The sequence below is a fragment of the Cicer arietinum genome, chromosome 7, assembly GCF_000331145.2.
Source record: "Cicer arietinum cultivar CDC Frontier isolate Library 1 chromosome 7, Cicar.CDCFrontier_v2.0, whole genome shotgun sequence".
NCBI classification, from domain to species: domain Eukaryota; kingdom Viridiplantae; phylum Streptophyta; class Magnoliopsida; order Fabales; family Fabaceae; genus Cicer; species Cicer arietinum.
The window spans coordinates 19,427,782-19,443,040 of record NC_021166.2 but is presented as its reverse complement, the minus strand read 5'-3'; the positions used below and the strand labels follow the sequence as shown (position 1 = coordinate 19,443,040).

The following is a 15,259-nucleotide window of genomic DNA, read 5'->3' as shown; positions in this document are numbered from 1 at the left end:
ATTGATATCAGAGTCTGCCTCTTAGGGTTAATACTCAAAGAGTGTTAGAGGAAAAAATTCATGAAGCAATGTCAAAAGCTAAATATATTGTTGAAGGATGATCATTAAATAAACCACCATTGTACATATTACTACTTTTGGAAAAGTAAGATGTAATTGTTCCTTAAGTCACAAGATACAGGAATGTGGCGCATCATAATAAGTGAAAACTTTATACCAATACAACAAAAGACAAAACTAAGATACTTCTAAATTATGAAGTTTAATTATTTTTATCTTGTACTTTAAGAAGGAATTGAAATGAGATAAAAATTAAAAATAGTTCAACATGATATTTTTTACAAATATAAATGACTAAAGAAATTTTTGTGTAATTTAAATGATTAAACGATGTAATTTGTAATAATGTATATGTTTAAAAAATTGAAAAAAAAAGAAAAAGGAATTCTAGGGTTTAGGTCTTTAACTTGTCAAAACAAAAAGGTTCTAGATTTCAAAGCGTCAAAGTAACAATCGAAGAAGTGACGGTCGAGCAGGTTCACCGGTGAGTCACATCACAACACCTTTCAATTGGCTTTGTTACTCACGAATTTCTTATCATAAGCTTTTTTTTTTCTTTCCATTGCAGGATTTTAGTGTTCAAAATCTTAGTCGTGTGAGCTATCAGCAATAATGTATCTTCAGTATTACATAAATGACAATGGTGATAAAGTTTACACTACCAAGGTAATTATTGGTATTTAGATTAACCTCATTAGTTTCAATTTCAAACACTCAACTCATATGATGCGAATTTGAAGTTCAAAGCATTAAACAAAACATAATGCTATGTTTATCTTCGTTTAAGCTTAAGTTTCATATGCAATAACCATATACTGGTTCATGAGAGAGAATAACATGTTCAAAGGGCTGTTATACATATGCTATTAATCTGTGGTGAGGTGTAGTTTTAAAGATGGCTTTTGTAATGATAATTTGCATTGCATTTTAAATTGTTAAATTATTGTAGTAACCTATGTAGCACTGATAGCTTGAAGGCTTATCCAATGTTCGACACAAGTCGGTATCATACACCTCAAATTGTTATCATTTATTGATGTTTATGTGCTAGTGTCGCCTTTGGTGTTGATAACTGTGTTAGTTCTTATTCAAGAGAACAAGTTTTGTTGCAACAGTAAGATTTTGTCATGGAGGAAAGGAGGATTTTGTGTGCACTTGGTTGCCCCTTTTCTTTGTAATAAAATATCACTTTCCAAGATACAACCAAATGCTATGTATATGGAAGAATTATGAGACATGGACAGAATGTTTGACATCACGAGTTATAATGAGCCATTAGCATATAATATTTTAATATTTTATCAGCTAAATTTACCAATTGACAAGCTTGTCTAAACTGCAACGATCTTCATGGTTAGTGTGGTTTTGTAAATGCCTAAATGGTTATTTTACTGATGCTTACTGCATTTTTGGTATTCCATTGCATAATATACAAGTAGACTAAAAAGATTTAGAAGTTTAGGTGTCACTAATTAGTAATTATGTTACTGATGCTTACTTCATTTTGGAATTCCATTATATAATACATACACGCAGACAAAAAAATTTAAATGTTTTGGTGTCACTAATGTTAGCTGGTCTTTGTTTTCAGAAGGAATCCCCACTGGGCTTGGCAACACAGTCAGCTCACCCAGGTAAATTCAGGAGAATGAAGTGTTGTCTATAACCTCTTCCAATGCAAGAAAATGGATACAGTTCATTTTCTTTTAACTCATTGCATAATTGTTAGTTTGATATGGCTGTCAGTGGTTAGCCTTGATGTCGTTGCTCAGTTCAGTGTGTTTTGGTTACCTTTAAAGTTATAATACCGACACTTCAAATTTGAAGAAGTGTCCCGTGTCTTACATGACACGACACATGTGTTTACATTCAATCTCATTCTTTTTTAAAAATTATTACCAGCAGTATCTATGTGTTAGTATCAGTGTCGTGTCCAATATCTATGGTAGTGCTTCATAAATAGAAAGTTAATTTTTGGGTGAGAAATGCTTAACTCTACATCAATCCACTTAGTATATCTTAGAAATGAATTGGATTATCCCATTAAGCTAACAATTTGAGCAGTTGTGTTGAGGACTTACCTTTTGTCTATACATGTGATAGTCATCTTAGAAGTTTGAACTGAACAATTGCGAGTGAAGAGGCCCTGTTTCACTGACAGTGTACTAGTTTAAGTTTGTGTGAAACCAACTAAGTGTACTGAGCGCAAGAGGGAATAAGCTCTAACCATTGTAATTAGACACTTTGATGTATTTGGGCCGTGTTTCACTTAGTCTTGGAATTCGTCAACAACTAATATCTATGGCTAAGATTTTCATATAGGAGTAGATGAAGATAGTTAAATTTGAACTTTAATTTTAAGTCCAACCTCTCAATCTATTTATTTGACTTGGCTTTCTTTATTCATTTTGCTTTTAACACCATTCTTTCACTGATTTTGATTCATTTATATGCAGCGCGCTTTTCACCTGATGATAAATTCTCGAGGCAAAGGCTTCTTTTGAAGAAGCGCCTTGGTCTTTTGCTAACGCAGCAGCCACCTCGAACGTACTGAGATATTGAACACTTTATCTTTTGGAGATTGTTTGAAATGCTATCTGTATTTGTGCTTTCCTTCTTTTTTGCTATATTTCTGTTCCTTGATGACTTGTATGGAAGTTAATAATGATGCAAATATTAGTAAATGGTTAAATGACTGGACATAGACTCTTGGAAGTGAATTTTTACCATTTTGGGATGATTTTTATAATACACTACTAACCTTTTGGTATATCTCTATATCTATAATGTCAGCTTTATGTCCATTTAAAGTAAATGGATTGTATTGAATAATTCACGTGTTAGTTTTTCAGAACTATTAATCATGTTCAAGATCATACTGCTGAAAAGAAATCAATGTTTTAAAGATTGGTCTAGAACTTCTTCGCATTTCCATTTTCTTGAAAACAAATATTGTCGATGATTTATGTAGAATGGTAAGATTAGGGATTTGGTTTTGCTGAAGTCACTGACTGCAAATATTCGCACAGATAGTGACTGCGTGACAGTTCAATTCATATCCCAAGCAAATTTTGATATTTTACCGAACTTGAGATTTTAATTGTTTGATCTTAATTGGAAGGTCAGACATTTAGTGACTACCGTTAACTCAATTATGGTAGATTATAACCTTTTTAGAAGGTTCATAAGCTCACCAAAATAGTGTTTCATTGTGATATAATGTTAGCTTAAGTGAAATAGAAGTGTCTTGTGTGTTTGTTCTTTCAATCATCACATTATTCCATATTTTTATTGATTTAATTCATTACTTATTGAATAAATGCTTAAGATGTAAGACTTTAATGTATGTATATATGTATTATCCAAGATGAGATAAGAGTTTAGTGATTTAAATTGAAATCAACTCATAGACATATCATAAATTATTTCAATAAATTACACATAAAGGAATCCTTGTATTACGATATTTTGATCCATTGAGTTATTTTTGCAATCCTATTTTGTGTCATAGTTTAGTCCAGTCAATTAACAATATATTATAGGTGGTTGTTCATTCACTAATATACTTAAAATGTGCAAAAACTATTATTAGAGTAGAATTTTTGGGAAGATCATTATCCTATTTTTCACTGTCGGATTAGAGTTTTTGATAAGATCTTTATTCTCATTTTTCACCATTGAATTCGAGTTTTTAGTAAGATCATTATCCTCATTTTTTACTGTCGAAATAGAGTTTTATACTAGTGGATTTTGAAATCCAGTGAAAACTGAGAATTTGGGAAGTGAAGAGCATATTTCAATATTATACAAAAGCCACTCAATTTGTCCCCACCTAACACCTTTCAATGTCTTTGGCCATTCAATTGATGGTAAAATGACCACACCACATAATTCAAATTAAAAACACAAGAAAAATGTAAGAATTGTGTTTGTCCCCTAACTTATATACGAGTCAAGGAAAGTGGAGCATTTTCATCGTGGAGCATTTTCATCACAAAACCTCATTAAATGAAAGTGGGGGTAAATATGCAAATATTAATAAACATATGTAAAAATCTGAAAACACCTTGTATAGTTGACATAGATTGTAGAGTTCACGTGACTACTTTTAATTGGGTAATAGGTAAATTACGTACTATTATTTAAAGGTAATCTAGACCTTTTGTTTGCTTGTTTGTTATGTTTATTTCTCTCACTTTCAAACTCTACTATCAATAGTCACCTGTTAATAATCCATGTCAATTCGATGATGAATGATCAAAGGCGGAAGCGTACCTGTGGGAATTGCCATTGATGAAATCCTAGAATGATGATGATAGAGCCAATGGGTTGGGTGATCTTCCTCAGCAAAACACCCTGAAGACCTTGCTCTCTTGATGGGGATAGAGAGAACCAGAGAGTTTTCTCCTTTAGGATTTTGAAACTGAATAGTCTTATTGTGTTTGCCTTGGGAACCATTACCCCTATATATAACTATTATTAGTTATATCCCAAATTGCAGTATTTCCAATTCAGCCCCTCATTAAATTAGAAACTGCCTGGTATCTACACTATTAATTTTTATAACTATTATGCTCTTTAGCCATAAACTATTATATATTATTTGACCCCTAGTTTATTGGCTAATTATATAATGACCCTAACACACTTTATTAATTAATTACATATGTGACCCATAAATCTTACAATCTCCCACTGGTCACACATGTATCCTTAGGAGTGTGTTAGACTTTATGACGTCAAAAATGTCATTATAATTACCTTGAGTATAATCCAAATTGTCCCGTCCATTAATCATATCAGCACATGGAACCAAAGAGGCTTTCGTCATAATAAGCATAACTAAACCCATCAATGATCACCCGTACTGACACAACTAAATGACATAGACCCATTATGAACAGTGTAGCATGAAAATTACATGAAGTTGGTCAATGCATGTCAATTTTCAACTGGTCCTACTTTATCGAATGAGATCATACCATAACTTAAATGTACAAAGTAACCAAAAACTGAATACTTTAAACTTTATTTCTGATCAGAAAGTCCAAATACAATGTATTTGTACTTTACAATTAAACATAGAACATGAATTACATAATGGACGAAACTCCCACTAAAATCAAGATTCCTCAAACTGTAGCACACCCATGTGAGCAGTATGCTCATGAAAGACCTTGGGTGGTAGACCTTTAGTGAGTGGATCCGCAATCATGGAGTTTGTCCTTAAGTGTTCTATGGATATCTGTCCACTTTGTACCTTCTCTTTAACAACTAGGAACTTAATGTCAATGTGCTTTGACTTGGTTGAGCTCCTATTATTGTTAGAATACAGGACTGCTGATCTATTGTCACAATACAACTTGAGTGGTCTTTCAATCCCTTCAACTATTTGCAGCCCCGTGACAAAATTTCTCAGCCAAATGCCCTGGTCAGATGCCTCATGAATTGCTACGAATTCTGCTGCCATGGTTGATGAAGCAGTAAGACCTTGCTTGGCACTACGCCAAGAAACTGCTCCACCAGCTAACAGAAAGACATAGCCTGAAGTTGATCTTAAGCTGTCTTGGCATCCCGCAAAATCCGAGTCAGAGTACCCAGTGATCTCTAACTGGTCTGACCTCCTATATGTGAGCATGTAGTTTCTTGTTCTCTTCAAATATCTCATGACCCTCTTGGCTGCTTTCCAATGGTCAAGACCTGGATTGCTTAAATATCTGCCTAAAATCCCTACTATGAACGCTATGTCTGGACGCGTACATACTTGGGCATACATAAGACTCCCTACAGCTGAAGCATAAGGGATCTTTTGCATTTCTTGAATTTCCAAACTTCCCTTAGGGCACTGTTTGAGGCTAAATTTGTCTCCCTTAGCAACTGGGGTGTCCCCTGGTTTGCAATCCTGTAACCCAAACCTTTTGAGAACCTTATCGATATAGCTCTTTTGTGACAATCCAAGAATACCTCGAGATCTGTCTCGGTGTATCTGAATTCCTAATACAAAAGAGGCGTCACCAAGATCTTTCATCTCAAAATGCTTTGATAGAAATTTCTTAGTTTCGTGCAACATGCCTATATCGTTAGTGGCAAGCAGTATGTCATCAACATACAAGACCAGGAAAATATGTCTGCTCCCACTGAACTTATGATACACACAATCATCAACTGTATTCATCTCAAAACCAAATGAGAGAATTACTTGATGAAATTTATGGTACCATTGACGAGAAGCTTGTTTTAGCCCATAAATGGGTTTTCTTAGTTTGCACACCATATTCTTTGGGTTTCCCAACACAAAGTTTTCTAGCTGCACCATATAGATCGTTTCATCAATGTCGCCATTGAGAAAAGCTGTTTTTACCATTTGATGAAGCTCCAAATTAAAGTGAGCAACAAGAGCCATGATTATTCTTAAAGAGTCCTTCGATGAAACCGGAGATAAAGTCTCTTTATAATCAATCCCTTCCTTTTGAGTATAACCCTTAGCAACAAGACGTGCCTTATATCTCTCCACATTACCATTGGAATCCCGCTTGGTTTTAAAAATCCATTTGCAACCAATGGGTTTCACTCCTTCAGGTAATGGGATAAGTTCCCAAACTGAATTGTCTTGCATAGACTTGTACTCCTCATTCACTGCTTCGATCCACTTATCTGAACGAGAATCTTGCATGGCTTGATGAAAGTTGACCGGGTCGTCTTCCGTCATGCCAACATTTTCCTCTACCTCATTGATAAATACTACATAACCATCCGAAATAGCATTTTTCCTTTCTCTAGTGGATCTCCGCAATGGAGCTGGCTCTTGAGGCACTTGTTCTTGAGGATCTTGAATTTGATCTGGATTTTGTTCTTCTTGAACAACCAGATCATCTTGAGTTTGTTCAATAATGGGAAAGTCAATTGGTGGAAGAATCAGTTCTGGAACTGTTACCGATTCTTCCTCAAAGACAAAATCTTTAACCTTAATCTTCCCCCCCAAACTCAATATCCTCAAACAACGTTGCCGTTCCCGTTCCCATCTCAAAAATTGTTCTCAAATTAGGATCATAAAATTTATAGCCCCTTGATTTTTCTGAGTACCCTATAAAATAGCTGCTAATTGTTCGGGGTTCAAATTTCTTTTCATTCGGCCTATAAGGCCTTGCCTCAGCTGGACATCCCCAAACATGAAAGTGCTTCAGGCTAGGCTTACGCCCAATCCAAAGCTCATAAGGTGTTTTAGCCGCTGCCTTAGTTGGTACTCTATTAAGAATGTATGCTGCTGTTTTTAATGCCTCTCCCCAGAGTGACTCTGGCAAGGTGGAATGACAAATCATACTCCTTACCATATCCTTAAGGGTCCTGTTTCGTCTTTCAGCTACACCATTCATGCTGGGTGACCCCGGCATAGTGTATTGTGGGACGATTCCACATTCCTCTAGGTATTTGGCAAATGGTCCCGGACGTTGTTCACCTGAACCGTCATATCTGCCGTAGTATTCACCACCACGATCAGATTTGACTTTTTTAATTCTTTTATTAAGTTGATTCTCAACTTCTGCCTTAAAGGATTTGAACACGTCTATTGATTGGGACTTTTCGTGAATTAGGTAAAGGTAGGCATATCTAGAATAATCGTCTATGAATGATATAAAATATTGTTGACCATTCCAAGAAGGAGTTGGAAATGGCCCACAGATGTCCGTATGTATCAATTCTAAGACGTTTGTAGCTCTATATGCGCCTAATTTCTTATCTTTAGTCTGTTTTCCTTTAATGCATGCTACACAAATGTTAAAGTCTGATTGGTTTTCAATCTCCTAATATAATAGAGTGTGCAACTGCTCAGTCACACTAGCAACTAACTAGTCCAACAATCTACCTACGTCACACTTCCCTATTATCAGGAACAGTAACTTCTGCTCTGTCAAAAAAAAAGAAAACATTCGAATCATAAAGTGGTATGCCTGCTAACACTAAAGTTTATTGGTCTTTTAATCTTCACAAGATGTTTATTTGTAAATCCAATGCTTTAAATTTACAGTGGCGGTACTGTAAATCGCAGAATTACCATTGCTAAACAAACATCTTTTGATTTCGAGGAAAGTCCCTGATTGAGACCACAAAAACATACAACATAACATGAATGAGAAGAGAGGGGAAATTAAAGAAGTTATACACTTTATGGCTTCTAAGTCATTTTATCTTGAATTTTGCATAAGAATCTGCTCAGTTTTATCTTCAATTTCTCAAGACAAAATCATTTACCATCTCTAACTTTCATGTAATGGACCCAAAAAATAAAACAATCATTATTCAAATATGGCAGAATTTCATGGCATTATTCACAACTCATTAATTGTTCCAATCATCCAAAACAATCAACAATTATAGAAAATCTTTATAGCAAACCATCAATGGCATATCAACACAAAAAAAAAAAATTATAACCGGAAACAAAGAAAAATATGGAATCCATAATATATATATCCAAATTCTCAAATCACAAACCCTAAGATTTCAATCATGTCAAAATTCCCAAATTGAACCCAAAAACAAAGACAATAACCGAATTTCATCATGAATTAAACATGGTAGGCTCTGATACCAATTGTTAATAATCCATGTCAATTCGATGATGAATGACCAAAGGCGGAAGCGTACCTGTGAGAATTGCCATTGATGAAATCCTAGAATGATGATGATAGAGCCAATGGGTTGGGTGATCTTCCTCAGCAAAACACCCTGAAGACCTTGCTCTCTTGATGGGGATAGAGAGAACGAGAGAGTTTTCTCCTTTAGGGTTTTGAAACTGAATAGTCTTATTGTGTTTGCCTTGGGGACCATTACCCCTATATATAACTATTATTAGTTATATCCCAAATTGCAGTATTTCCAATTCAGCCCCTCATTAAATTAGAAACTGCCTGATATCTACACTATTAATTTTTATAACTATTATGATCTTTAGCCATAAACTATTATATATTATTTGACCCCTAGTTTATTGGCTAATTATATAATGACCCTAACACACTTTATTAATTAATTACATATGTGACCCATAAATCTTACATCACCCAGTTTGGCACAAAATTTATTACAAGTAGTAGTTGTAGTCCTCAAATTCCAATTATAAACAAATGATAAACATATTTACAAAAAAAATATCTCAAAATGAGCATTGATTATACTTTTCAATTAGGTATTAATTATCATTGTTTTTAATTATACTATTTAATTAATATCACATGCATTACCACAAGTTAATATCTTATATTTTACATTTATGATAATTGTGAATACATACATCAATACTAATTTTTGCGTGTTCATTGATTCAGTGCTTTTGTTGAATAATGGTACTATGGACATTTGGGCCCAACTCTTGCATTGCTGTTTTTCTGCTTCAAACCCCTCAATCTCAAGCGGACTCGAGCTGGTGAATAACTAACAAAGCTGATTGGTTATTTGTGTTGAAAGCTCATAACAACTTCAGTTAATGGTCGTTAGGATAGTTATTCTTTTAGGAACTATATATATTTTATTGGTTTCTTTTGTACATTTTTTTGTTCTTTCTTGAGTCAAAAGAAAACATCAAAATAAACATAAAAGTAAGAGGAGAACGTCAAACTATGTAATTGTACATTTCATAGTGAAATGTTTATATGTCGAAATATATCCACCAAATACAAGAGAAATCTAATTTGGGTTACCAAACTTTTGTGTTTTGTTCATCTTTCTTCACTTTCAATTCTTGCATTACTTTGTTCATCTTAAAGATCATAAGTTTCATTTAGAGGAAACAATTATCAACATTTTTAATAATTTTTTTAATTTTGTTGAAGTTTGTTTTATGCCTTTGTTGGTGTTTGTTTGTTTTAATAATTCTTGCTTGGTGTTTGTTTTATGCCTTTGTTGGTTTTCTTTTGTTAATTTATTGGTTTCATGCCATAAATTACACAAACATTCTTTAACTTCTAATTAATTGTATTCTCATAATACTCTCCTTAATTAAGCTCCGCATAATCTTCACATATATATATATATATATATATATATATATATATAATAAAACCGTATTTAATTAGCTAAGGTTGTTATTATTTAAAAAACTAGATAAGGTTGTCAATGTGAGAACAACCCTTAAGTAACTTTCTAACGCACGTCACTAGCTTGTTTATTATTATTCAGCGTTTTCTTGCTTACAGCTTTTCAGCATCACGTAATCACGTTTAAGAGAAAAATACATTCTATATAATAATTAGATTCAACGGAAAAATTTAGGAGGAAGCTCACAACGGGACAGGATCTGCCGTGACTCTAAATCCAACAATTATAATAAAAATTGATAAATATTAGATTTGATTTTAATTATTTTGTAACAATAAATGAATAGTCAATTTTAAAGATGAAATAATTCTAAAATGTGAAACTTTGCTTGCTATAATGTCGATAGTAGAACTTAGAAACACTATATATATATATATATATATATATATATATATATATATATATATATTTATGTATAAACTGTTTTATAACAAAAGATAAAATTATATTTATTTTTATATAAATTATAAATTATTTTATAAACTATCATGAAAAATTTATAAAAATAAGTTGAAAATAATTTATAAACACCTACGTATAATTAATAGTCTGCTCCAATGTCAACAATTTCTATTGTCAACTATAATTTAAAACACTACTAATAGTAAAAGATTTTTTTATTTGAAAGAAACTAATAGTAAAAGATAAAAACCCTATCATTGTGACTTTTGAAAACATGTTACTAATTAATTATTATTGCGTTTAGCGTTTTCCTTGCGTAAATCTCATCATCACTACTTTTTATAAAAAAAATCTACCAATGTCACGTTTAAAATGAAAAGGTACTATATCCCCACTGCTAAATATAAAATTTACTAAATCACAAGCTTAAAAATAGCAGTCGTATTTATTCTTTTTCCTAGTTAATATTGTGAAGGTTTTTATTACTAGTTAACAAAAAGATTTACAAAATTAAAAATATTTTAGTAAAAAAGGTTAATACAGTTAAACATTAAAATAGATTTAATTGCAGTTTTAATTTTTTTATTTTTATTAATTCACGAAGTTGATTCCTTATTTTAAAAATCATCATTTTTTCTGATTTTTTAACTAAAAAATAATGATACCTAATAAAAAAAAACAAATAAATTATTAAAAAAAATTATATTTAAAGATATCGAAAAATATAGTATGTATTCAAATTTTGTAGCACGGAACTCCTAGCCGTAAATAAATAGTTAGTAGTTCAATTTTTAATTTTTACATATAGAAATATTTGCTTGAAATGAAAAATTTGTGTTTTGTTTAACAAATTCTCTAACGGATATTAATAATTAAGAGCTATAGCCTATATATCAAATGGATATTAATAATAAGAGCTATAGCCTATATACCAAATGGGAAAAAGTTTGATGCACACCAAAACACCAATTTAATTATTTAATTATTTGAGGGAGATAAAAATAGAGATAGTTATGTAATATAAGTGATATGTTAAGAAACGAGAGATAAAGAGAAAATAAAATCTTATATAAATGTATTAAAATTTAAGGTATATAAATATAAGAGTTTGTACTAATAATTTTTTTTTTCTATCAAGACTACAAAAATTAGAATTTATAAACTAGATAGATAGAGAAACAGAAAAATAAAAAATTATCTATAAGCATAAAGGATTATTTTTCATTAATACATTTAGTAATCCTAAATGTCTCTATGAGACTATATATAGTGTTAAGAATGAATAATAACCTAAAAGATATAAAGGTTAAAAAGCTCAAATAAACAATAATCAAAATAAAAATCCAACTAATATAAAATACTACATCTAACTTAAATTAAATACCTAAGTTATCTATTTACAATTGTATTCTCTAATCCTCTGTCACGTGCAAATGTCAAATATGCAGGTTCTTGGTGGTAATAACCCAGAAGTGCTAGGACTCAATTGTCATTTTGGGAGAAAAACAATAGCAAAGCAAACGCGCACATACTCCTTCCATCTTATAATCTTACATGAGTAATTATCTCAAAATAAAAATTATTTATTTTTATAATATAATTCAATTATTTTTATGTATACAACTTTCAAAATGTTATTGTATTTAACATTAATAATAATAAAAGATATATCAATAGTTAAAATAAATAATAAGTAGATCAAATTACTTTTCTTTTAGTAATCATTCTACTTCTTAATATATTTATAAAAAAATATAAACTATAATTTGTTGTGAGACGAGACTCCCGAAATATTCATCATATGAAGAAATAGAGTTTCATTCTAATAGTGTTTGAAAACTTTGAAAATTACATTAAAATCCCACATCTAATGAGAAACTACAACTAATAGCATCAAGATCAACGTACACGGTTGAGTAATTCATTTTGAAAATCGATTTTTAGTTAAAATTAAATTTTCTCAAATGTAATTTATATTTAATACTTTTTCTACAAACGTCATTTTTTAAAATTAAATTTATTTAGATTATATAATCAAATATACTTTTAAATATATATTTACTTAAAATGGTATATATTTTTATTATAATATAATATGAATTTTGTAGTTAATGTATTTTAAAGACAGTGGCAAAGTGAGTAAGAAGTTTTTTAATACTTCTAAATTTCAAATAGACAATTAAAAAATACTCATTAAGTTACTTTTGGCTAAATGTGAATTTGAATTAAAATTAAGTTTATAAAATTAATTTTAAAGAGAATCAAACATAATGTCAACTCTGTTTTTCATTATAATATTACATTTAATTATAATTGCAAATGAAAATTAAACAAAACATGTTCTAAGTCAACTTAATTAATTATGCAGAAATGGAATCAGACCAAGTCAACAAATGCGATTCCAGATTCCTTAAACGACAAATGGTAAGCAATATTCTGGCGAAAAATAAAAGGATCCGATCAGAAATTTTTTATCTGGGGTATGATGGAATCAAAAAATATAATAAAAAATATAGGAGTATAATAAAAGAAACGTATTTTTTTTATTAACAATTGCTTTTAATAAATAACTAAAAACAATTCATAGGATGTATTGAATGTTCCTTAATTACTCTTTTTTTACTAAAAAAAGGACTTAATCAATCTGTCTTATATAAAGGCATTCATTTTAGTGCATCTTAGAAGGTGATATAAAATTAAATTGGTGATTGAGAATGAGAATTACCGAGTAAAGTGATAAGTTCTATCTCCAACTACAATTTAAAATTATCATTTGTTATTTCAAATCTAAAAACACACATCATACTAGAAGTATTAATTATACTCTTTTTAAAGTTACAAATATTTTAAATATGACACATAAATTGAAATTTTTTTAATGTATGATAAATTTTTAATAAATAATGAGATTCGATAAATTCACAAAATTGACTTATCTATCTTAACCACCAAACGAATTCTTCGTAATAAGATTTTTGTGTGCGTAAACATAACGAATTTTCTGATAGTTGATGATAAAAAAATTGTAATACTAAATGTAAATATGTGTCTTCCTTCAAATTGTAATTTGGCAAATTATTTTTATTCAAGATATATGTTTTTCCTAATACACCACTATTTCGTCTAAATGTTATTAGGCTTGATAAACTATTTTGTTAACGCTTTAGTTATCATGGAATATATATTGAGGTCATGATAATCTACAGTTTGTCCCTTAAATAAGTAATGTCTGTGTATTTTTTTTTTTTGTTAGAAATTTGAATTCAACACTTCTTATTGATTTAATCCTGACTAAAATTAATTCACCATTTGAGCCAAAGTTGAAATTAGCTCAAACTATATACTTCTTTTATTCTATAATAATTGAGTCATTTCATTATTTCACATATTAAAAAATATATAAATAAAAGAAATATAATATTATTTTTACGTATCAAATTATATTTGTTAAATATTGGTTCATTATCAATGTCATAAATACATAATAAAAAATATTACATTGATAGAGATTAAAGTAATATTAATTAAATATTACAATTGAAAAAATGTATATTAAAAATAAAAAAAAAATAATTTATTGTGGGACAAATAATTTTTTTACAAATATGTCACTTCTAATAAGACAAATAGAGTATAATTTTTTTTTGATATTTAATACCTTATCCGAAATGAAATATAAATAAAAATAATAGTAAAAATAATAGATATATCACCCTATTAACTAACATTTTTATTTATATTTTATTTCATTGGAATAAAAATAAAAGTCTTTCCAAAGTTTTTACTCTTTCGCATAACTCTCCAAAGTCAATGTATGCTACTCAACTTGTTTGCAACCATCACTCTTGAAGCAACTCTTTGCCATGTTGATCGATAGATTCAATCAATAAGTCAAGAAATCAAAAGTTGAAGTTTTACTTCATTCCAACATGTCCCTATCTTTATTTGTATCTAATATTCAACACCATTCATTCTTCCCACATCAAAAACAAAGTTGAAAGAATGAGACTCGGCGCAAGGAATAGCGTTATAGCTTCCAAATGTGTCTTTCTTACCAATGAAAAGTCATTTTCTTAAACACTATTCTCCAAGTCTCAGTTTCTGAACTAATTAATTTATGAAAGCTCCAAAACCTTGAAAATACAAACACTTGTGTAAGGGTGATGTTAATATGCCTTAAAGATATGCCCTAAAGAAACATGTTACTTTACCCTATAAATGAAAATACTTTACTACATTTAAAAAATTATATAATATTAGTTGATTATATTTAATTTATGCAATTTCAATAAAAAAATTAAATTTATTGTGTAAACTATTCTCTATGAATCTATGATTGATATAAATTGAATTATTAAAAATATATTACATTTGTTTTTATATATAAAATTTTATTGATTAAATCACGAGAATTAAAAAAATTGATTGTATTATCAAATTTATTTGTAATTTAAAATATTTTATTAGTTTACTCCTAAAGAGAGAATTAATTTATGGTTTACTATAGTATTTATTATGGATTGCAGAAAAAAAATGTAACATAATTATGAATAAGTTTATAAAGAAATAATTAATATAATTGCAGAAAATTTCAAATACTATCTAGAATTAAAACTTATTAATTTCAAATTTCTTTTTATTTTATAATATATGATTAATGAAATGGTCTTGATAAAAATTTTAAATTTACAATTTTTATCCT

The 15,259-nt window shown here is 29.8% G+C and overlaps 1 protein-coding gene across 1 annotated transcript; it reads left to right on the top strand.

The window, feature by feature from the left end:
• Nucleotides 1-406: 406 nt before the first annotated feature.
• LOC101506570 (H/ACA ribonucleoprotein complex subunit 3-like protein) lies at nucleotides 407-2,832 on the top strand. The gene is made up of 4 exons (XM_004509509.4): nucleotides 407-544; nucleotides 629-726; nucleotides 1,652-1,694; nucleotides 2,517-2,832. Exons 2-4 carry the CDS (start codon nucleotides 673-675, stop codon nucleotides 2,612-2,614), a joined length of 195 nt encoding a protein of 64 aa, XP_004509566.1. The 5' UTR covers nucleotides 407-544; nucleotides 629-672; the 3' UTR covers nucleotides 2,615-2,832.
• The last annotated feature ends 12,427 nt before the right edge of the window (nucleotides 2,833-15,259 follow it).

Excerpts from the sequence above, each read along its gene's own strand:
- LOC101506570 (XM_004509509.4), top strand. The coding sequence starts at position 673 with ATGTATCTTCAGTATTACATAAATGACAATGGTGATAAAGTTTACACT. Across the intron at positions 727-1,651 it reads ATAAAGTTTACACTACCAAG|AAGGAATCCCCACTGGGCTT; the intron begins GTAATTATTGGT and ends CTTTGTTTTCAG. Across the intron at positions 1,695-2,516 it reads AACACAGTCAGCTCACCCAG|CGCGCTTTTCACCTGATGAT; the intron begins GTAAATTCAGGA and ends ATTTATATGCAG.